At 45.8% G+C, this 21584-nt stretch overlaps 1 protein-coding gene across 3 annotated transcripts in view; it reads right to left on the reverse strand.

The window, feature by feature from the left end:
- Positions 1-21584, reverse strand: part of LOC105897790 (nesprin-2) — an 87934-nt gene that overhangs the window by 27418 nt on the left and 38932 nt on the right. For all 3 annotated transcript variants that reach the window (XM_031581403.1, XM_031581400.1, XM_031581401.2), the window contains 25 exons: positions 21375-21473; positions 20175-20252; positions 19201-19902; positions 18894-19009; positions 18554-18743; positions 17924-18124; positions 17415-17576; positions 16720-16860; positions 14067-14272; positions 13600-13726; positions 13120-13302; positions 11727-11891; positions 11377-11553; positions 10740-10895; positions 10224-10373; positions 9692-9862; positions 9303-9436; positions 6276-6486; positions 5815-5997; positions 5529-5642; positions 5128-5282; positions 3881-4028; positions 3345-3439; positions 1309-1552; positions 890-1102 (listed from right to left, as the gene is read on the reverse strand). In XM_031581403.1, the coding sequence (XP_031437263.1) occupies positions 890-1102; positions 1309-1552; positions 3345-3439; positions 3881-4028; positions 5128-5282; positions 5529-5642; positions 5815-5997; positions 6276-6486; positions 9303-9436; positions 9692-9862; positions 10224-10373; positions 10740-10895; positions 11377-11553; positions 11727-11891; positions 13120-13302; positions 13600-13726; positions 14067-14272; positions 16720-16860; positions 17415-17576; positions 17924-18124; positions 18554-18743; positions 18894-19009; positions 19201-19902; positions 20175-20252; positions 21375-21473 (4521 nt within the window). The remainder of the gene's footprint in view (positions 1-889; positions 1103-1308; positions 1553-3344; positions 3440-3880; positions 4029-5127; positions 5283-5528; positions 5643-5814; positions 5998-6275; positions 6487-9302; positions 9437-9691; positions 9863-10223; positions 10374-10739; positions 10896-11376; positions 11554-11726; positions 11892-13119; positions 13303-13599; positions 13727-14066; positions 14273-16719; positions 16861-17414; positions 17577-17923; positions 18125-18553; positions 18744-18893; positions 19010-19200; positions 19903-20174; positions 20253-21374; positions 21474-21584) is intronic.

Genomic DNA, 21584 nt, shown 5'->3' on the forward strand with positions numbered 1-21584 from the left:
TCCACAAAGATGTCTTTTCGTGTGTCTTTTCGTGTGTCTCTGTGTGTGTGTGTGGGTGGTGTAATGGGTGTGTGTGTGTGTGTGTGTGTGTGGGTGTGGGTGTGTAACGGGTGTGTGTGTGTGTGTGTGTGTGGGTGTGTAACGTGTGTGTGTGTGTGTGTGTGTGGGTGGGTGTGTAACGGGTGTGTGTGTGTGTGTGTGTGTGTGTGTGTGTGTGTGTGTGTAACGGGTGTGTAGACTTGGCGAGCTTGAAATAGCATCTTCACCACCCAGCAACCTCAATGTTGGTATTGAGGTTAAAACCGTATTTTGTCAAATTCATTTCATTGATTGAAATGTATTATATCCATACAGTATATATGACCAGACCACTCCCCTGTGACTGTAATCCTATTGTCAAATGTATATTAATCTCTCTGACAACTGTGTGGCAACAACAGCTTGTCATAAACAGATTTCACATTAACCCAACTTGGTCATTCGAAAAAAAGCTCAAAAAAGAGTTGAGTGACTATTATAATAACATGCTTAAAACACCACACTATTAATACTTTGACAGCTTTGTGTCTGTAATACAGTAATGTGCAAAAGTTGTAAGCACAACTGAAACAATGTAAGAATGCTTTCAAATTGACATGAATAGCTTTTAAACATAAAACGTTTATAAAAAATTATATTTGAAAATATAAATATAAAGATACACTAATTCAGAAGAAAAGACTGTTAAAACAAATGTCTAAAAATCTGCACAGAACTAAAATGTTTTAAACAGCACACTATCAGTACTTGTACGCTATCAGCACACTATCAACGTTGTTTTAAACAGCACACTATCAATACGGCTTTGTGTTTGTGTGCAGTGCATCGAGCACTTTTGGGGCTGTTTTACCAGAATGACAGATTCAGCCAGGGCCTTCCTGACTCCCAGAAGTCTTTGGGTGTCCTCCCAGGACTTCCTCAGGGTGTCCAGGTCCTCCTGCACGTGGCACTGAGTCCGGCTCTGGCTCTGGTTCTGTCCGTCTAGCCTGGAGACAAGCTCTCTTCCGGCCTCCATCACCTGGGCGTATCGCCCCCTGTAGGCCTGGAGCTCCTCCTGAGCCCGCTGGGAAAGACATGAACAGGATGACGAGACATACAAATGGCCAACAGGTTATGATATAGGAAAGGGGCTTCCTAAATACTGTAAGCGCTTGATTTGTTGACTATAAGTCAGTGACAATGACATTGAAATGATAATTCAACGAACGGAATAGTTAGTAAAATAACATAAAAATAACAAAGTGTAAAATTGGTGTTATTAAAGCCCACCTCAAAGTCATGTATGACATCTCGGAGCTGATGTAGACTACATGCCGCCAGACCAGCAGGGGGCAGTAGAGTCTCCAGGTCACTCAGCAGCCTCCAGAGCCTCCTCTGACCGCTGGACAGGAGCCTCCACCGTCCCATCAGCCCTTGCAGCAGCGTGCTGCGCCTCTGGGCCAATTGCAAGGTTTCCTGCCAGCGCTCCTGATTTTCCGTCAACCTAAAGACAAAGTCGCCAACAACGGAGCCACTGTCAAACACACACACACACAAACACACACACACACACACAAACACACACACACACACACACACACACACACACACACACACACACACACACACAAACACACAAATACTGATTAGGAGTTAAGTCCACACAGCACCGTACAAATCTCCTCACCACAAAAGCCCACAGCCCAATTATCATGCCCCTTAGGGGGGTAAGTGAAAGGCTAGAAAAGATCTACAAATGAGAGAGGCGGTTTGGGGGGGAGACACTGCCAAGGCTTGGAGTGGTTCCTGGTGGTTATGAACAGCTACTGAATGGTGGATAGGTCTTTGTTAACCCTCCTATTATGTTTGGGGTCAATTTGACCCTTTTCAATGTTTAACGTCTCTAAATAAATGATTAGCATCGGTTTTTTTGCTTCATATTTAATGACTTTTCGTAATCTAATGGGGACAACTGGGTAAACACAAAATGAACATGATGATATGTTTTCAATGTCCTGTACACATGCTTTACGCATAGGTGTTGTTTGGGGTCAATTTGACCCCAGGCTGTTTTAATTGTATAAAATATATAAGAAATATAAACTTTTTTCATCACATTGTTACTATTCTTGATAACAGAAATAGTTTTCTATTCCATATGTTATAGATAACAACAATATGTACTTAGAAATAATATGGAGCCATAAAACACCAGAAGGATATCTCTTTCCAATTTTAAGTCAATCAGTGAGATTTGATGGTGATCTGCATATTTCTCCATAGTAGCATAACATGTATTCTGGATGTATAAGGGGGGTGGGTGGGGGTATTGTTTTATTTTTAAGGGCTATTTAGGTAGTCAACAAACAAACCTAAGGTACCTGACACATAAACTTGGGTAAAAAAAAATATTATAATCATTTTTTGGCGGTTTAAATTGCTGGGGTCAAATTGATGTGAGTAAAATTGATGTAAATTAATAGATGTGAGTAAAATTTGAACATAATAGGAGGGTTAATGCTATTGACCAGTAACTGGATTGTATTCGGTATACTACCTAGCAATTGAATATTAAACTACTTGTTTTGTCTTAAAGTTGCAAAGAAAACACTATTTTATGAGTTATGAGAAAGTGCTGGTTTGTAAAAATATAGCGGCATGTTCAAGGTCAGTATAAAAACTCAGAGTTCAGAGTCCATCAGAGCAACATTGAGGGCTTTTATTTCCTGACTGAGAGCCAGCCTGGTCATCCAGATCAGAGCATCTCTCTTTCTCTTTCTCTCCCTCTCTCTCTCTCCCTCTCTCTCTCCATATCTCTCTCTGTGTCTGAGTTACTGCCGGAGCTCGCTATCTTATTACTAAAGAGGAAATTACTTCTGATGATGACAGGCCACTCAAGAGAGACCATATCAAACATATCAAACATCTACTTTGATCATGTACCCATTGTAGGGGCGAAACCCACCCTAAAAGTCCTTGCATGCCAGGGTGGAGTTAATTCTGCTGAAGGTGGTGTTGATGGAGAGAGTTGTGTTGGTTATAGTAGTGCTGTGGGAGGGGGGTGCTGTGCTCTTAAAGGTGTAGTCCTTGATGATGGCAAAAGATTGTTGATATTTGAACTCCACAGCCAATCAAATACACCCCTTCAGTGCTCCTAAAGCAAGGCTGGAGCAGGTTGCTGATTGGCTAGGAACAGTAAATTGCTTGGACCAAGCCACTTAGATTGTTTCCCCATTACAAGACTCAGGAGTGTGAGTGAACGCTGAGTGAGGAGAACCTCGCTGAACTGACAAAAAGTGTTGTGGGGGTTTCATCCAACGTCTCACCTGTCGCCGGACGGACCACTCTCCAGGAGCTGCAGCGCCTCACTGACCACTGACTGGAGAAGCTGCTGCCCAGCAAACATCTCCACCTTCAGCTTCTGAGAGGGGAGATCAAAAGGAGAATCATATTTCAGGCTCATATTTTGGCACAGCATACATTTACATAAAAAGAATATGGAGAGAGCCCATGCGCAATGTGATTTTAGACGTTTTTACTTGCGTCGACTCGTACATATTTTACACTTGACTTGAACAAACCTGGCGCAGCCTGCACCACGTCAATATCCAACGTTGTCATCATCATTGTCATTGAAGCTGATTACAATATTATGACTGTGCTCTTGTCCCTGAGCATGGTGATAACCCCAAGGCCATGATACCCAGGAGGCACACAAACTGATGAAGCATCTGTGTTGCCTAGCTGTGTTGAATAAAAGCCTGTAAAAATGTTATGACTGGAGGAGCTCGCCCTGATAGTCTGAGTTCCCCTGAGGCTCTGAGTGTGCTGAATAGCTCATCTGATTTCCATCTTAAGTCACCTGGTGAAGAGTGAGCTGCTCTCGGATGGCTGGCTGGGTGGGAGAGACGCCTGTGGCCAGGTCACTCTCCATCTTCTCCAGGAGGGCGAACCAGTCCTCACACCTCCGCTCAAAGCTCAGGGTAGACAGCTGCGTGCCGTACAGCTCCCTGAATATACACAAAACAAGATATACACATATTAACATACACACACTCACACACACACATGCACACACACGCACACCCATACACAACCACACACACACACACACACACACTCACACACACACAAACACAGGTGAACACATAGCTTAAAAATTCCAGTAATAGCCAGTCTCTTATAATAGTGTGTATAACTCAATCAAATACGCAGTTGTCTCTAAGAAGTGCGTAGAATAAATAGTTACTTGCTATTTTCCACAGCTAGTACGTTGCTCTGACTGTTTTTACTCTGTAGGCGGCAGTTATGTCTATCCTAATGCTAATCCCCTGTGAACCGCCCTCAAGCCAACACAAGGACAGGTACTCATGGTTGATAAATGAAATGTACTAAAACAGAATTCCCTTTGGATACACTGGAGTAAAAACTAAATCGGCAAGGGGCCAGTGAGGATGAGATGAGTCTTATTCCATCTACCAGACGGTCTTTTTAAGACTTGAGCGCTGCCAGACTAAAGTATATCTCAGCTCTGTTTTGCCAGGGATTACAGTCTGGAAACTCTCAGCTCAGGGGAGCTCTGCCTGACAGGTTTTTGGCTGGCCAATAGGTGGCTGCTTATCTGATCCACTTTCAATATAAAATTGGACACTCAATTGTTATGTCATTTACACCTACAGGAGCTTTGTCCAGACCACCAAAACGTGCCGTCGAATATCGGATTTTGGAAACAACAAGGTTATATAATAGCAAATTCATCAGCACAATGATAATGTGTGAAGGTCCCCAGACTGCTTTTACCTTCCCTTAATAGTATGAGTGCAGTCCACGATTCTAGCAAAACGCTGTTGGTATTTGAGCTCAACAGCCAATCATATTACACCCCTCATTTCCATCCTCCTGAAGCAATGTGTTGGAATTGTTTATGACTCAGCGCACAAACTGAACAGACAGCTAGAGGACCATGAGGAGCAATTAGCTGAATTTAACCAAAAGGGTATTGAATTAGAATATCGACCTTTTACAAAGACTACCAAAAGCAGAAACTCCCAAATTCTTAAATAATTCAGATTGGGGGGGTGGGGGGGTGGGGGCAGTGGGCACACTCACCTGTATCTGTCCGTGGCCTGGGTGAAGACCTGCAGCCACTGCCCGTTGAGGGCCCTGAGCCGACCCTCGGCTGTCTCACTGAGACGGAGGCCGAGACTCAGCTCATTCAGAGCTCCCAAGTCAGGGGCCAGGCCACTCAGCTCCAGGAGACCCCTCTGTTCACAACAGCAATGAGAGGTTAACATGGAGGTCCAATGGCAAACAAACAACAACAATAACAACAACAATAAATGTTTTTTTTTTTAATTAAAAATTAAAGTCAGAAAAATGTAAAATTACTCTAAAACAAAACAAAAATCTATACAAAATCAGCATTCAACAACATAACAACAATAGCAACACAATTTCATAAATATTTTTGGATGTAGTATCATGTGAAATAAGAAAGATGGATTAGCCACCTTCATGTCATCCAGGTTGGAGTTGGGTCTGAGGAGCCCACTCTCAAAGCCCCTGAGGTGGAGCTCAAGAGACTCCAGGCTGCTGCTGAAGTTCTGATACTGGTCCAAGTCCTCCTGTGTGGGTGACACACACACACACACACACACACACACACACACACACACACACACACACACACATACATACAGATACACAGAGAGAAAGAGTTTAAAAGAGGACGAAAATGGCCCTGTTGTAAATCTATCATATAATCAGACCCCAATAATCAAGGTCACCAGTGCTCACCTGAAGATGTTCCCGTCTCATAATAAGTGCTTGGCCCAAGTGGACAATGTCACGTGACAATAACCTGGTCTCGGATTGAATCAAAGCCGCTCCTTGGGGTTTTATCTGGCCAATGAGAAGCTTGGCCGCCTCTAGAACATCCCCAACACTGCCCTGCAAACCCTCCATTCCCAGCTCCACATCCTTGCGGTCGATTTATAAGATAAGACAACAAGTGAGAGAAAAAGAGAGAGAGTGAGAAAGAGAAAGGGGGGGGGGGGGGGGCAGAGGTGGAGTATACTGTATTTACAATACATAACATTACAGTGTCAACACCCTGAATAACACAACTTACTAGACAACTTTATAGCTACATATACTATAAATATCTAAGGCCACTTATGTGTGAGTGTGACCCACTCGGTGTCATACAGGTACTCCTGACTGCCCTGTCTAATGGCTGTGCAGCTGTAAACACTCACCCTGATGGACTCCAGGCTGGCTTGGATGTGCTCCGCGGGGTCTCCCGCTCCATCCGCAGGGGTTTGACCCGCTGGGCCCCTGTACTGCTCCCAGAGCTGGGTGAGACGGCTCGAGCAGACGCCCGTCAGACGTCCGTACTCCCGCCAGAGCTGCAGCTGCGCCTGGCTACGCTGGCACTCCTCCCTCGTCGCCTCCACTGCCGACACCCACCTGCCATAACAGACCAGATGGAAACGAGCATGCCTAGATTAACAGTGGCCTCTCACCAACTAGCTGTTAGCTGGTTTCACGGGCACAACACTGTACGGTATATGGAACTGATGAACTTATAGATGGGCATGAGTGTAGTAACAATGGCCTCTACACTTTACTCACCAACCAGCTGGTAGCTAGTTTCAAAGGGACAAGACTATTTAATACCTTGATGGTTGTAATTTGACATTATGCTATGCTGTGCTTAAAAAAAAACAACACCTCCACACTTTTAACAGCTGAATTCTTTTCCAAAGATATTTTCCACAAATTTGCAACACACACACATTTCCTGTTCTTCTGTGCACTAACAGCCGGTCTACACAAGACGCTGGACACTAAAGAAAAAGATTTATAAACTAGGCTCGCGGCTCAAGACTATAGACAGCTGCAGTCTCTGCTGGTGTGCATCAGTGCTGCATCTGATGACTTAATTAATGTGTTTGTCTCGAGCCCAACGGCAAAAAGCCCTGATGAAATACAACTAGCGTGGCCATCCAGGCTCTTGAGAGCAGCAGCCGCAGCGGTGCTATTGGAGCCACATGCTGTTCCTGAGAGGGGCCAGAGGGGAGGATTAAAGGGAACTGGCTGCCTCCTCCAAACCAGACAAAAACCTCTCTGATTTACTCTCTGACAGGAAGGAGGAGGAGAGACGGAGTGAGAGAGAGAGGGGGGTGAGAGAGAGAGGGGGGTGGGGGGAGAGAGAGACTGACTGACTTTTAAAACCTCTTTAATGAACCATCATAGGGATCAAAGAAATATAAAAAAGAGAGGGAGGAAAGAGACAGATAATAATAACAATTATAATCATGGCTAATAGAGGATAATAATCACAATAGTTACATAATACATTATTAATAAGCACTATTTGTAACTGGCTGCCAATCTGGTTATCAATCATACTGCACCTGAGTGTTCTGATTCTGTACGTGTTCTGATTTCTGGTGCTGTGTGTAATGACTGCTTTGGCAATACAAGTGTACAAGAAGGAGAGCTTGCGTAAATTGAAAGTAGCCTATAATGACTGTCTTAGGATACTCCTGAAGAAACCCACGAGTACTAGAGCCAGTGAGATGTTCTGTAATATGGGTCTAACCACCTTCATGGCCTTGCTGAGGAACCTTACTTTTAAGTTTATGAGTCGGCTGGACCGCTCTACAAATTTTATAATTGATCTGAACCCTGGCCGCAGCTCTGTCAAATACACATCTAAGATCTGGGAACACTGGCATGAGTGCCTTTTTTAGCCCTTCTTTCCTTGTATATTTATATGTAATTTCTTGATTGTATGTATTGTTTATTTACCATGTGGGCCTTGAGCCTGTAATAAAGTTTATATATATTGGTTATGCCAATGAAGCACTTTTAAGTTTCTCGGATAATGAGAGACAGAAGGAGAAACAGAAAGAGCAAGAGAGAGCAAATAACTGAGAGTAAAGAAAAAGAGAGAGAATAAAGTGATGCTGAGAGATGGAGGAAGAGTGAGAGAGAGTGAGAGAGAGAGAGAGAGAGAGAGAGAGAGAGAGAGAGAGAGAGAGAGGTTAAAAGAGAGTCCATCAGTAGTCCGGCTTTTTTGAGGATCACTGCTGGTACTTATCACTCAAAGATTCCGGGAAAAATGCACTTGAGTGATGGCAAATGGACAAGTGTTGTCCGTGTGTGCCTGAGCACGCCTGTGTGCCAAATGACGAACACAGCAAAAAACACACCTCTAAATCGGCCCTATAAATCTGTCTGGAGGGCCAGCACAGCACAGACACCCGGCCTCTCTGAAATACCCATTAGCTTGTGTTTTTGGAACATCATGTTCCACTGGAAGATAATTAAGAAAGGAGAGGATATGCGGATGCAAGCGACACACACACACACACACACACACACACACACACACACACACACACTCACACACACACACACACACACACACCTCTCTGTCTAGACCAAAACTAGCTGGTTGATTCCAGCATGAAAGGGCTCAGAGGGCTTATCTGTGTAAACATCATGTTCGACTTCAGCCCTCAGAAACCAGGTGAGCCTCATGACTCAATGAACGGAGAAGCATCTGCTTTGAAATCCGCAGCTAAACACTTCAGCTCATTACACCAGTCTCATTTTTGAATTAACATTTTAAAAATGTTCCCCCACTTTTATGTATATAAATATGTTGTAAGATTTAAATTTGTATGTATATTCAATTTTTATGAATTTAGTGTATATTAATACATACATGTATAAGTGTATATGAATACAAATATGTATAGTAATATGTTGGCGAGAAAGAATATTGTTAGTTATACTTTTCTGATTTTAATATAATTTGGTTGTTTTGTCTGTAATGGTCTTATCTGTTGTCATGTTTTATGTTTTGTGTGGACCCCAGCAAGAGTAGCTGATGTTCTTCATCAGCTAATTGGGATCCTTGTTTTTGTCTCATAAAGCAAGCTATCCAGGAATAAAAGGGACAGCGCTACCAATCGTGATATTAGGCATGTAGGGCCAATATAGGCTAATATAACAGTTTGACAGGCAAGACTGCAATAATTGCGTTTCTTTATGAATCTATTCAGGGGACAGATCTCGTAAATGAACTGAAGACATTGACCAATCTCAGAACACAGAGCCCAAGTGACGGCCCTTCCTGGATGCCATTCATGACGTACAGTACGTACACAACCCACTTGAAGAGAAAGAGGGTCCTGAGAGGGAACGAAGAAGACCTGAGTGGAGTGGGAACGACGTCAGACCACCAGGTTCTCCTGTCACACCTGACTCACCGTGCTCTCTGCGTCTCTACTCTCTCCGTCAAGAGGCGGGCAGCACCAGGGCTCACTCTCTTGCTCAGGCTGAGGAGGGTCCCGTCCACAGACGACCACAGCTCCATACCCTTCTCTACCTGTTCCTGCAGGGCCTGGGCACACGAAGCAGGGGGGGGGGGGGGGGGGGGGGGTGTCAGTGGAGATGCCACTCGAGTCACTTAGCAACAGTAGTTAAGGCGACATAGGAGAGGTTCTCTTCACCATAACACAGTCAGTGAGTTAGCAGCCAGCGGGATATTTAGATGCAATATCTCAAAGGCCCTATAGAGTTATCAGCAGGCTCAATATGGACACTATAGTATGAGGGTCTGATGAACCTTCCAGAGACCCACTGGGCCAGTCCTCACCTGCATCTGGTCCATGTGGTTGCTGCTCTCCTGCAGGTACAGGCATGGTGTCCGCTGCTGGCCCAGACTGTACTGAGTCCTGGTGGTGACCAGCGTGGCTTCTGCCAGCTCCCTCTCAAACCCGACCCACTGATCCCTGACCTGCTGCAGGAAGGGTCTGATGGTATCCACCTGGCAGAGGAGAAGAGCAGACCGCTGTGTTTCTGTATTGTTCAATGCAATCCTATGACAGATTGTGAGAGAGACTTATCGTAACGGGATATAATAGTGGCATTGCGAGTGAGTCTATAAATAGACTTAGCATATCGATTTTTTAACAGACTGGACACTAACCAGCTACGCTAACTGTCTGCGTTTAAAAACACAAATTTTAATTCTATTGTACTATAAGTATTGCACATTTAATTAGGTATATTTTTACACAACTAGTATTATGCCTCATATATATATATTTAGGGCAATTTTGGAAGTGGAAGGATACGACCGATTGTTATATGAGTTATACATTGTGCCTGAGTGACTCTTAACTTACCTGTTGGGTAAGAACAGCGTGGTCCTGCAGGACATCATCCACTTGGGCATAGAATGCCTGGTCACTGGGGTGCTCCTGATCTTCAGACAAACGTATGGCCTTCAACTCCAGCACCTCCGTGGACTTCAGCTTTAGTCTCTCCTCAATGTCCTATGCAGAGAGCCAAGCAGAAAGAAACGGACACACGTAAGGACCCATCCATCTATAAAGATCTTTAATGACATTTAATACATGTCGTTATATTCCATTAACGTTATGTACACTCTTATACATGCGGCACAGCTTAGATGAAGTCAAAAGACACATCCCATGCTGTGGAGATGCTGAAATCAAGGCACATGTTGATACTACACAGGTAAAGCCTTCAACAGCAGCCTGAGCTATCAAGCCACTGTATGAAGAGGACTGGATGTACATGCCTACACACACAAACACACACACACACACACACACACACACACAAACACACACACACACACACACACACACACACACACACACACACACATAACCCACCTCAAGCTCCTTCAGGGCCATCTCAATGTGGAAGCAGCTGTCTGGTGTCTCATACCCACTCAGCCGCTCCCTCTGCACTGACACCCAGGTGCGCAGACGGCGCAGACGACCCTCCCTCTGACTGCACACCTGCAGCAGGTCCTCTGCCTGCCGAGACTACAGGTGAAGGAGAACCAAGAGCACTGCTCATGTACAGATAATATGCAGACTCGCATACAAAACACTGGAAAACTATCAGGAAGATACTCAGGTTTAGATAAGGTGAGTTCCACAAGATAAGTGTAAAAAAGAGTTGCCATAAGAAATGCAATCCATCAGTGTTTATACTGCCCCCTTTAGACCATGAAATGTAACTACAGCTATGTTGCTGTATATTTGTGTTTTTCAGGAAGTGGATTATGAACAGAAAATTTCATGTGTAAATATCCAGCCTATGCAATATTCAGAAAGGGAGGACTGATGATGCAGGTGGTAAATTTCAATAAAGACCATCGCAACATCGTAATTGTTTGTGTATATTTCACTCTCTCTTGTCCGACTTGGCCTCCACATGCTCGGGCAGGAATGCAGCTCCTCCCTCATATACACACCTTCCTCATTCACAGACCAGGTGTGCGTATATTTCCCTTGCTCATACCTGATGGTCTGCCTTGGCCTGCACCAGTAGCCAGCGCAGGTGAAGAGCTCCGACCTGCTCAGCCAGGTGTGTCCGCTCCGCCCTGTCAGCCTCGTTTTTCACATGCCCCGCCTCCTCCACCAGCTGGCTCAGGTGGTCCATGCACGCCTGGTGACTGGACATCTCAGCTTTACCATCCTGAAAAAGCCCCATTACAGACAAACACACACACACACACAAAAATAAATAAACAAATAAATATATATATATATATATATATATTATATATATATTTTATATATAGATCAGGTATAGATACACATACACATACACACACACACATACACATATATGCCATAAGTGAAACAGACCTGGCAGCACTTGAGTCGGCTGGAGTGTCCGGCTGCATCCACGGCCTTGTGGGATTTCTCCCCTTCCTCCTCCTCCTCCTCCTCCTCCTCCAGTCTCTTCTCCATGTTACTCAGCCAAGCGCTGAGGTGTGACAGCAGTTCACAGGGAGGCAGTGCAGGCAGGATCTTTAGAAGGAGGGAAGCAAACATGTAGCTTTCAAAATACATTCCATAAAACAATAGGAAAAGTCCAGCTGCTAAATTGAAAAATAAAACGTGTGAGCATTCCATTAGATGCTCAACAAATATGCTCCTGCTGAAGTCTTTACATGTATCGTATCGTATTTGAAATAAGTTTGGACCATAATCATTTTGTAAATAATGAACTGTAAAGTGCACATGTAAATAGTCCCCATGAGAATCTTTTTGTTGCTATAACAGTGATTACGCCAGCTGGGATGGCATGAGCCAGAGGTGTTGACAGAAGAGATGCCAGCGTAAGTGGGAGCACTGATTAGACCCGCTGCGCTGAGATAACGCAACGCTCTCGCCTTGGGGCTTGAACCGCATGACCCTTGCTAATGAGAACCAAAGCACAGACTGAAGCGGAAAAAAAAAGAAGAGAAGAAAAGCAAAGGGGTTGCACAAAGAAGAGTAGAAGGAGAGATATAAGAAAGAGAGAGGAAGAGTAATTGCTGTGTTGAGAGGGCCTTCGTGAACTGGCCTTCACTGAGCGCAGCTGGGCATCGCACAGGAGTGGAGTGGAGTGGAGTGGAGTGTGGGTGTTTATTTGTTGGGGGGGGGGGGGGGGAGGAGGTGGAGATGGAGGGTGGAGGGGGGTATGACAGAAGGCTGGAGTGGAGAGGGGAGAGCCGCCCGTGGCTGGTAGCTTCAGTGATGAGTCAACCGAAGGGATCGCTCGGGTTTCGCTCTCACCATTGTTCTGGACCATCGGCCGTTAGCTACGTGATCTCACCGCTGACAGCGCACGGTGACGGATTACTGCGGCAATCGCAACGTTCCTCCTCCACCTGATGTGTTGTCTTGGTCGAATGTTTTGTGAAGGAGTCAGAGTGGCATTCAGCTGTTTGTTCTTTGTGTGTACACTTACAGTGTATACTGGCTGTATCCCGATTCATATCCAGCCATTTACTTTTCAGAAATTCTACTTCAAACGTGTTTTGTACGTTGTCCTAGTACACCATAATAACGCGTAGTCTCTGATTAGAGTAGAGGGCAGTTTGTTTGGGTAGAGAGACACACATGACATCTAACATCTTGCCCTGAGTAAAACTGAAATTATAGGTTGTTTTTCATTGTTGTTACATACTTTGTAATTTTTTGTCAATTCAATTCTAGAAATAAATCCTTTTAAAAAACTGTTGAAAAGACTTAAGGCCCTGCAGTTACCCACCTGTTTCACCCAGCTCTGGAGCGCTGGCAGAGCGGACGTCACGTCTGCCCAGCTCTGCTCCAGCTGTGCCAGGCGTTCTTGTAGGTGCGGGGCCTCACTGTCCATCAGCTGCAGCAGCTGCGTGCCCACGTCACGGGCAGAGGCCCACTGGGCACAGCGCACCTCGGCCTGCTGAGAGAGGCCCTGCCAGGGGGGCACAGGCAGAGAGGTCATAAGGTCAGGAGTTTAAACAGCCACTCGATTAGTGAAAATAGAGATTTTGACATTAAAGTCACCCAAAACATTAAGTCATGACTTGTGAACAGCGATTACAAAAGCCACATACTGCATTTAAGAGAAGAAAGTGGCTGATTTTAATGTCACCCATAAAAACGAATTTTGCTGAAGCCCTGAAGTGTAATGGATTATAATCAATGTCTGCACCTTAATACGCATCTTTAATGAGTGTGCGTAACCAAAAGAATGATCCAATCAGGTTACCATGAGCTGAGTAAGCTGGGTCCAACTGAGTTCCTGGGGCTCCGAGTCTGGTCGGCACCCCCACGCCTGCAGCTGATCCTTGGCTCTGGCCAACCACTCCTCCAGGGCCTGGACGTCTCTCTGGAACCTGTAACGCAAGGGTACACACCATACACAACACTGATTTACTATTCAATTCAATTTTATTTATATAGCGCCAAAACAATAGAATTATCTTTACTAGTGCCTGAGACTGTCAGGAAGATGTATGCCTTATCAATACAGTGTACTAGAAACATAGTGGGATATGGTTGACTCACAGAGAGAATGGAGAGTGTGTGTGTGTGTGTGTGTGTGTGTGTGTGTGTGTGTGTCTGTGTGTGTCTGTGTGTTAGTGTGTGTCTGTGTGTGTGTGTGTGTGTGTGTGTGCGTGCATGTCTGTGTGTTAGTGTGTGTGTGTGTGTGTGTGAGTGAGGGCTCCTCCACACCTGTCCCAATGCTTCCTGATCTGTTCTGAGTGCGTCTCCTCCATCTGTAGCCTCCTGTGCACCGAGGCCCAGCGCAGCTCCAGACCTGATCCCGGCACAGTGGTGGTCGCGCCCAGAGGGTAGCAGCCCCTGTTCCCAAGGACCCGGCACTGATCTAAGACCAGTCCTAACTCTGGCCTGCTCTCCTCCAGGAGCTGCCACAGTTGCTATTGATGAAACCGAGAAAGAGAGCGAAAGAGCGACAGAGACGGGGAGAGAGAGAGGTGGAGAGAGAAAAGTGAGAGAAAGAGAGAGGCAGAGAGGAAGTCAGAAGGAGTCGAACAAAAGCAAAGGAAGAGAGAAATTTACAAAATGTAGTTTTAAAGAGACAAAGAACAACAACAGACCGCATGAATGGGCAGAAAAGATGGACATGAGGAGGATGATGAAAGATGAAGAATATTGCAAGAGGAAATTCTATTAGCACTTTGTATTAAAATCTTGACCATCCCATTCCCTCCCTGCCTCACCAAACAACACTCCACACACAGTCACACACACACACAGACAGTCTCCTACAGTCACACACACACAGCTGTACCTCTATATTCGCAGCCAACTGGGCTACACTCAAAGATTTTACGGAGGCAGACAGAGAGAGTGAGGGGAGGACACACACACACACACACATACTCTTGTTCACACACACACACACACACGCACACACACACACACACACACACGCACGCACATGAACATTGCCTGTACCTTCTACCTCAGTACCCTACTCTGGGCTCCATTCGAGGCTGAGGTACACACACACACACACACACACACACACACACACACACCACACACACACACACACACACACACACACACACACACACACAAAAGAACCCTATTACGGACCCTCCCCACCTGCCAGCGCCTTGCCTGTCTGAGCCAGAGAGATGAGCTCTGGTAATCTTAGCGAGAGCGAATGGCAATGATGCAGCCTGAGCACAGGAGAGAGATGGAGAGAAGGAGAGAAAGAGTGAGTGAGTGAGAGAGGGGAGAGAGAGAGAGAAGGAGAGAAAGAGAGAAAGAGTGAGTGAGTGAGTGAGAGAGGGGAGAGAGAGAGAAGGAGAGAAAGAGTGAGAGAGGGGAGAGAGAGAAGGAGAGAAAGAGTGAGAGAGTGAGAGAGGGAAGAGAGAGAAGGAGAGGAAGAGTGAGAGAGTAAGAGGGGGGAGAGAGAGAGACGGAGAGAAAGAGTGAGAGAGGGGAGAGAGAGAAGGAGAGAAAGAGTGAATGAGTGAGAGAGGGGAGAGAGAGAAGGAGAGAAAGAGTGAGAGAGTGAGAGAGGGGAGAGAGAGAGAGAAGGAGAGAAAGAGTGAGAGAGGGGAGAGAGAGAAGGAGAGAGAGAGTGAGTGAGTGAGAGAGGGGAGAGAGAGAAGGAGAGAAAGAGTGAGAGAGTGAGAGAGGGGAGAGAGAGAAGGAGAGAAAGAGTGAGTGAGTGAGAGAGGGGAGAGAGAGAGAGAAGGAAAGTGTGAGTGAGTGAGAGAGGGGAGAGAGAGAGAGAGAGAGAGAGAGAGAGAGAGAGAGAGAGAGAAAAAGGGAACACGAAGTTCTGCAAATCCGGCATCCATCTCTTACCAGATAATTTGATTTGGAATGAAGTGCGTGAGCGCCAAAAGAAAGGGAGAGAGGGAGGGAGAGAGAGATGGGTTCACAGAAACTAGTGCTCATTAGTCCTCGGGCCACCCACGCTGCCTCTCCTCGCTGTCTCTCTCTCTCTCTCTCTCCATCGTTCTCCCACTCAGGCAAATAGGCCGTGCGCAGAACATTTCAGCGCCGCCATTCAACTAAGCAAGCTGAGCTACGGGGACTGGAGTCTGGACATGAATCAGTAAAGCCTTCCAACAGCAAAAAAAATATATAACGCTGCTAAAACCCTTTTTGCCAAAAACTCAAATAGCATGGATCCCCTTCAGGTCTTACGGAAATGTGAAATGGTAAAAAATAGCACATGATGGGTTTTGTGATTCTTTTTAGTAAAACTTTTTGCAAACCCTTTTGTTACTTTTTGCTTCTTTCCAGAGTTTGTTTCCTTTGTTTGGTTTCGGAAGTCCGGAAGTCTTTTGTTTGTGTCTGTTTGTTTGTTTGTTGGTGTAACCAGTTGGGTGTGACAGCACAGTCCCTCACAGGACTCAACTTTCTACCCACATTTTAGGCCAACTCCTGTTTTTTGAAGTAATTTTTTGGCTTTTTGCCTTCAATTGGATAGGAAAGTGAAGAGCGACAGGAAGCGAGCTGGAGAGTGATTGGAAGTGGGATCGGGAAATGACCGCGAGTCGGACTTGAACCCGGGTCCGCGTGGGCGTTCAGGCCCATCCATGGTATGGGGCTGCTGCTCCGCCACAGCTCCCCCAACACCTGTTGTTTTTCAATGTGCTATAAATTAAAGTGTCTTGACATGACTTGCAGCCTCGTACGTGGGAGACGGCATGCTAGCAAGAATGCTAAAACCCAAGGGTGCTAATGTCTATCGCTAGCACGTCATCTGTTGACGTGTCAGGGAGTGAGTCTAAGTCACTACACAGCGCTGTACCTGCTGGCTACTCTCACACTTGCTTGCTTGTCTGTTTGTTAGTTTGTGCCCAAAGGTCCGTCCGTCCGTGCTGGTGGCGCTCACCTGGTGGGCGGCGGCCCTCTCCTGCAGCTGGCCCTCGGGCTCCAGGTGGGGGCCCTCGCTGGCCATGCTGGTCTCCAGCTCATCTAGCTCATCCAGCAACCGGGCCAGCCTCCCACTGGCCTCCTCCCATTGGGTCCACTCCTGCAGGAGAGTCAGGGAGGAGGAGACGGCTCAGGACAGATCCCCCGACCTCACATCATCACATCAATGCAGCACTAAGTGGTATTATGTGGTATTAAGATATTATGATATTATGATAAGACATTATAACAGTTCAAAAGTGTTTGTTGTGACTGGCACTGTTATCATAGAAGGGAACATGAATATGGGTGCATGTGTGCGTACTTTGAGGTACCTGGGCATCTGATTCCCCTGCTTCAGAATGGTGTATGTGTGTGTGTCTGTGAGTGTGTGTGTGTGTGCGTCTGTGTGTGTGACAGACTGTGTGTGAGTGACTGTGTGTGTGTGCGTGTGTAAATGACTGAGTGAGTGTGCATGTGTGCCTGTGTCTGTGTGTGTGTCTGTGTGTGTCTGTGTGTGTGTGTGTGTGTGTGTGTGTGTGTGCGTGTGTAAATGACTGAGTGAGTGTGTGTGTGTGTGTGCCTGTGTCTGTGTGTGTGTGTGTGTCTGTGTGTGTCTGTGTGTGTGTGTGTGTGTGTGTGTGTGTGTGTGTGTGTGTGTGTGCACATCTGTACCTGCAGGTTTCTGTGCATCTGGCTGCCCTGGTCCACAGCTTGTCTCTGCAGCGCTCCCACCTGCTCCTCCAGCTCAGCCAGGCTCTGCAGCGCCCCTGGTGGCAGTCGCTGGGACATGCACTGAAGCACGGCCCAATGGCGCCCCACATCCTGAAAGAACTTCTACCGGGAACATTCAATAAAAGCATGGCCATCACAACCACAGTCATCACACACCATAATACAAATCCACAGTCAGGAGAATCAGGGTAGGGCCTGACACCTTATGCAGACAGCAGTTTTCAGCTTAACAGAAAACTGAGTTGAGTTGAATAAATATTACCGTTTATCTCTTTCCTTCTATGTCTGAATTTATGTCAAACTAAAACAACGACCAAGCAATATCATGTACCCCAGAGAATATGGTATTTGTATGCGGTAAAAGCATAGGTAAACCCCATTTGTAACACTTGGATTTATATTCTAAGCCTTGGCTGTGTGTACAATTGACTAAGCACACTGCTCCATGCCTTGTGTCTGCTGAGCAGAGGCTGCAGCTGGCTGCGACTGCAAAGCTTGGTGTCCTGGCTGCGTTGCAGACGCTGGCTGCCCAGCTGCAGCAGTGTGGACAGATTCCTCAGGAGGGCCTCGGCACAGGCCTGCAGCTCCACGTCTGACCCGGCGGCCCCAGTGCGACCTATCAGAGAGGTCAACTCTCTGCCAGACGAACTCTGGAGAGATACATGAACACGCACACAGGAGGTTAGGTTCGTCAACGCCGCTAAGCGTAGCATTCATAGCTGATACGCTAAATGTACACGTTCCCCTGCAAAAACAATTATAGTATTCTTCTGATCACAGATAAAGGAAGTGGCATTTTCTGTATATTTACTATATGAAATAGGTGTACATAACAAGTAATAATTTAGAGGTTATGACTTTGAAGGGTACAAAAAGTTACCACACACATACACACACACACACACAGACACAGAGAGAGAGAACTAAAGCATAGCGCCAACGCCCCAAAGGGCATTTGGCAAGATATTTATCTTTTTTTTTTATTCTCGACCACAATAAAATAAATTGCCACACATTACCATTCATCAAAACCACAGCACACAAAATGGCAGAGGCACACAGAGGCGACTGCATTGTACCTGAAGGCTGGGATGGTCTGCTGCGACTCTGCTGGGGTCAGTTTGTTCGGTCACGACCTCCTGTAACATGAAAACTGGGCTCTCCAGGACCTGCTTTCCTGATAGGCTGCTGAGAAGGAGTACCAGTTCTCCTTTGGCTGCAGCGCCCTCCTCAGGCTGGGCAGGTATACTATCAGCAGCAGTCTGTGGCCTGAAACAGAGACAAAGTCAGAACAAACAAATAAAAACAAAATAAACATAATAATATGCAACGCTAATTCCTGAGGTGTTCCTCCATGTAGGTGACACATGGGGTATTGGACATAATCCTAACAAGGGTGTTCATGGTTTACCACACTACCTTGCAGAAGCTTTTTGCTGGATGGGAACCATCATCTTGACATTCACCCTGCTGTCGGTGCTGCTCACAGCTTCCTGACTCAGATCCGCTGGTTCCTTCAGGCCATGCTGCAAACCCTGAAGAGACACATTACGGGGGGACAAAGGGGAAGATTGTGACCGGGTCAGGGGAGGAAATAGAAATTTCTAGAATTTCATAGTCCCTTTGGTTGCCAATCTACCTGCCATACTTAAAGAGGCATGTCAAGCCGCAGTGATTGAAAATGAGAAAGAAATGAGGGAGACAAGTAAAGAGGATGTTCACATACCAAACTTGAGACTTCCTCAGGCTCTCTTGTCCTGATGTCGGGATGTGTCAGGCCTGTTGGATATGTCTCAGGTGGTTCAGCAATCCTCTCTGTAGCCTCTGAGGAGGCAGAGATGTTCTGGCCATGCAGTAGTCTGGCACTCTGTGATTCTGTTGGCACACCCTGGGGTACACCACCAACCACTGATGATTTCATCTGAGGTTCAGTCACACTGGTCTTTGCCATTAGTTTACCACCAGGAGCCAAGCTTACAGGGGAAGAGAGAACACTGTCTGGCTGCTTGGTGACTGATGCTAACTCCTTGGCTGTTGATGCTGAATCCTTAGTTACTTCCTCAGCATTATCAATAATAGATGGGCACTCCATGGTAACTGATTTTGACTCCATTATTTCAGAACCGGGTTCCTTAGTTACTGATAGGAAATCCTTGAAATCCCAATCTTTCAAAACTGGTTCAGGCTCCTTGAAAACACTTCCTGGCTCTGTACTGGCCTCCCCATTCGCCTCACTGATAAGCTTAATAGCCTTCAAGTCACCGCCAATGTCTGCAGCTCTCTCTCTCTCAGTGTTGTCACAGGTTTTGACAGAAGTCATTGGTGCCTTTGAAGATAATGATACCATCTCCTTAGTGATGTCCTCAGATGGCCCCATTACTGAGGCCGTTTCCTTAGATACCAGCTGACTGGCTCTGGGAGTTGAATCCTGACAGAAATGGCAGGTAAAGAGACAGTAAAACAAACAGGGGTAGTAATGGCAAACCATTAGTCTGAACAAACAGTATTAATTGTTAGTAGATATTTCACCTCTTTTCATACCAGATCATATAGATCAGAAATCATAGATCAGAAACCATCAAAGCACACTTTACCCATTTATTTGCTGTATATACATTTTATTCTACACTTAAATAGCCACATGAACACAAAACAACAGTTGGGCATTAGCAGCAAGAGAACATCTTTGTGTTTATCTACCTGTGTGACAGTTGCCATGGCCACTGTGGGAGAAGTTGTTTCGAAACCCTGATCATCTCTGAATGTTTCATCTGGGTCCTGGTCCAGGAGTAAAGAAAGCAATTAGTGGAACCGCTCTAATACAGACTAATGGACCGGGCTAGACACAGCTAAAAGCCGAGTCTGCAGTAGGACCCAGCTGTCTGTGACAGAACCGAGGGGGGGGGGGGTATATTTAGAGAGCCCGAAGGACTAATGTAATAGTGCCGCAAACGGAAAAGAAAAGTAGAAAGCGATTTTTTTCTGCTTCACAAATCAGATGAAATCCCTGAAGATAAATAAGATCAGCACTCATTCATATCAACAGTTCTATGAAATACATGAACATGAAAACACAACAAATGATAAAAGATTAAAGTCAGATCAGAATTAGTGAACAGAAGGATCATTTTCAATAAAAAAAAACCGATCAAAACTGAGAAGCAGTGCATGTAAAGGGAGATGGTGAAAGTCAGGTGGAGTCTGGAGTCGCAGTAGAGTGGCATTCAATGAAACAGAGAAGTTTTCCCAAGAACCAGAGGGTGAAAAGAGGACGAGTAGGACGGCTGAAGATGCATTTTACATGTCAGGCCCTCAAGGAAGGAAGCCATGAAACTGAGTAGTCATCATCAGTGCCAAAGGAGGCAGGTGACAGAGAAGAGCATCCCAAGAGGAGAGGCCACTCGACCTTTGACCTATGTACCAGAGGCCAGGGGCCTTTCCGCATCTTTACCTCGGATACACTTCCTGTCAGTGTTCCAGAAGATGACGAGTGGACACTTCCTTCATCGTCATCATCTTCACCATCATCACTGGCCCCAGAAAAAGAGGTTCCCAGAGTTGCCTAGTCCACAGTCCCAGGGATACGAGTGAGGACAGTTGATGTACCATTAGCGCTGCCTACGCTGATAACTTTTGATAACACTGGATGACTGACTGATTTTAGATCAATGTGCAAGTATCACATAAAGGCCAAGTGTATAATTTTATGTCAACAGTTCTGGCGAAAGCCTGCACAAAGCCTGAGATTTGATCTAACCGTAATGTCATTTTAACTAAGCCCTTTCCCAGACTATTGACCCCGCAGTGGACTGATGAATCACTTTGCTGAAGATCTGCACTGCTTAGTTGTACAGGGAGCTATACTGATGCTCTCCTTATGGTGGCGGAAGCTCCACTCACCTCACTGCTGAGAGCGGGGAGAGCTGGATGGAACCATGCTGCCTCTGCTTTGAGGGCAATATGATCATGACTTGGCTCCAAGGACATCCCAAGTGCTTCCTGCAGAGACATAAACATAAACTCATCTGTCTCCGGAGAGGTTGAATACACTGATACTAAGACAGGACATATAATCAGATTGTATATACTTAATAGTTCAATAACTGATAG

Source organism: Clupea harengus, chromosome 15, assembly GCF_900700415.2.
Source record: "Clupea harengus chromosome 15, Ch_v2.0.2, whole genome shotgun sequence".
Classification (NCBI taxonomy): domain Eukaryota; kingdom Metazoa; phylum Chordata; class Actinopteri; order Clupeiformes; family Clupeidae; genus Clupea; species Clupea harengus.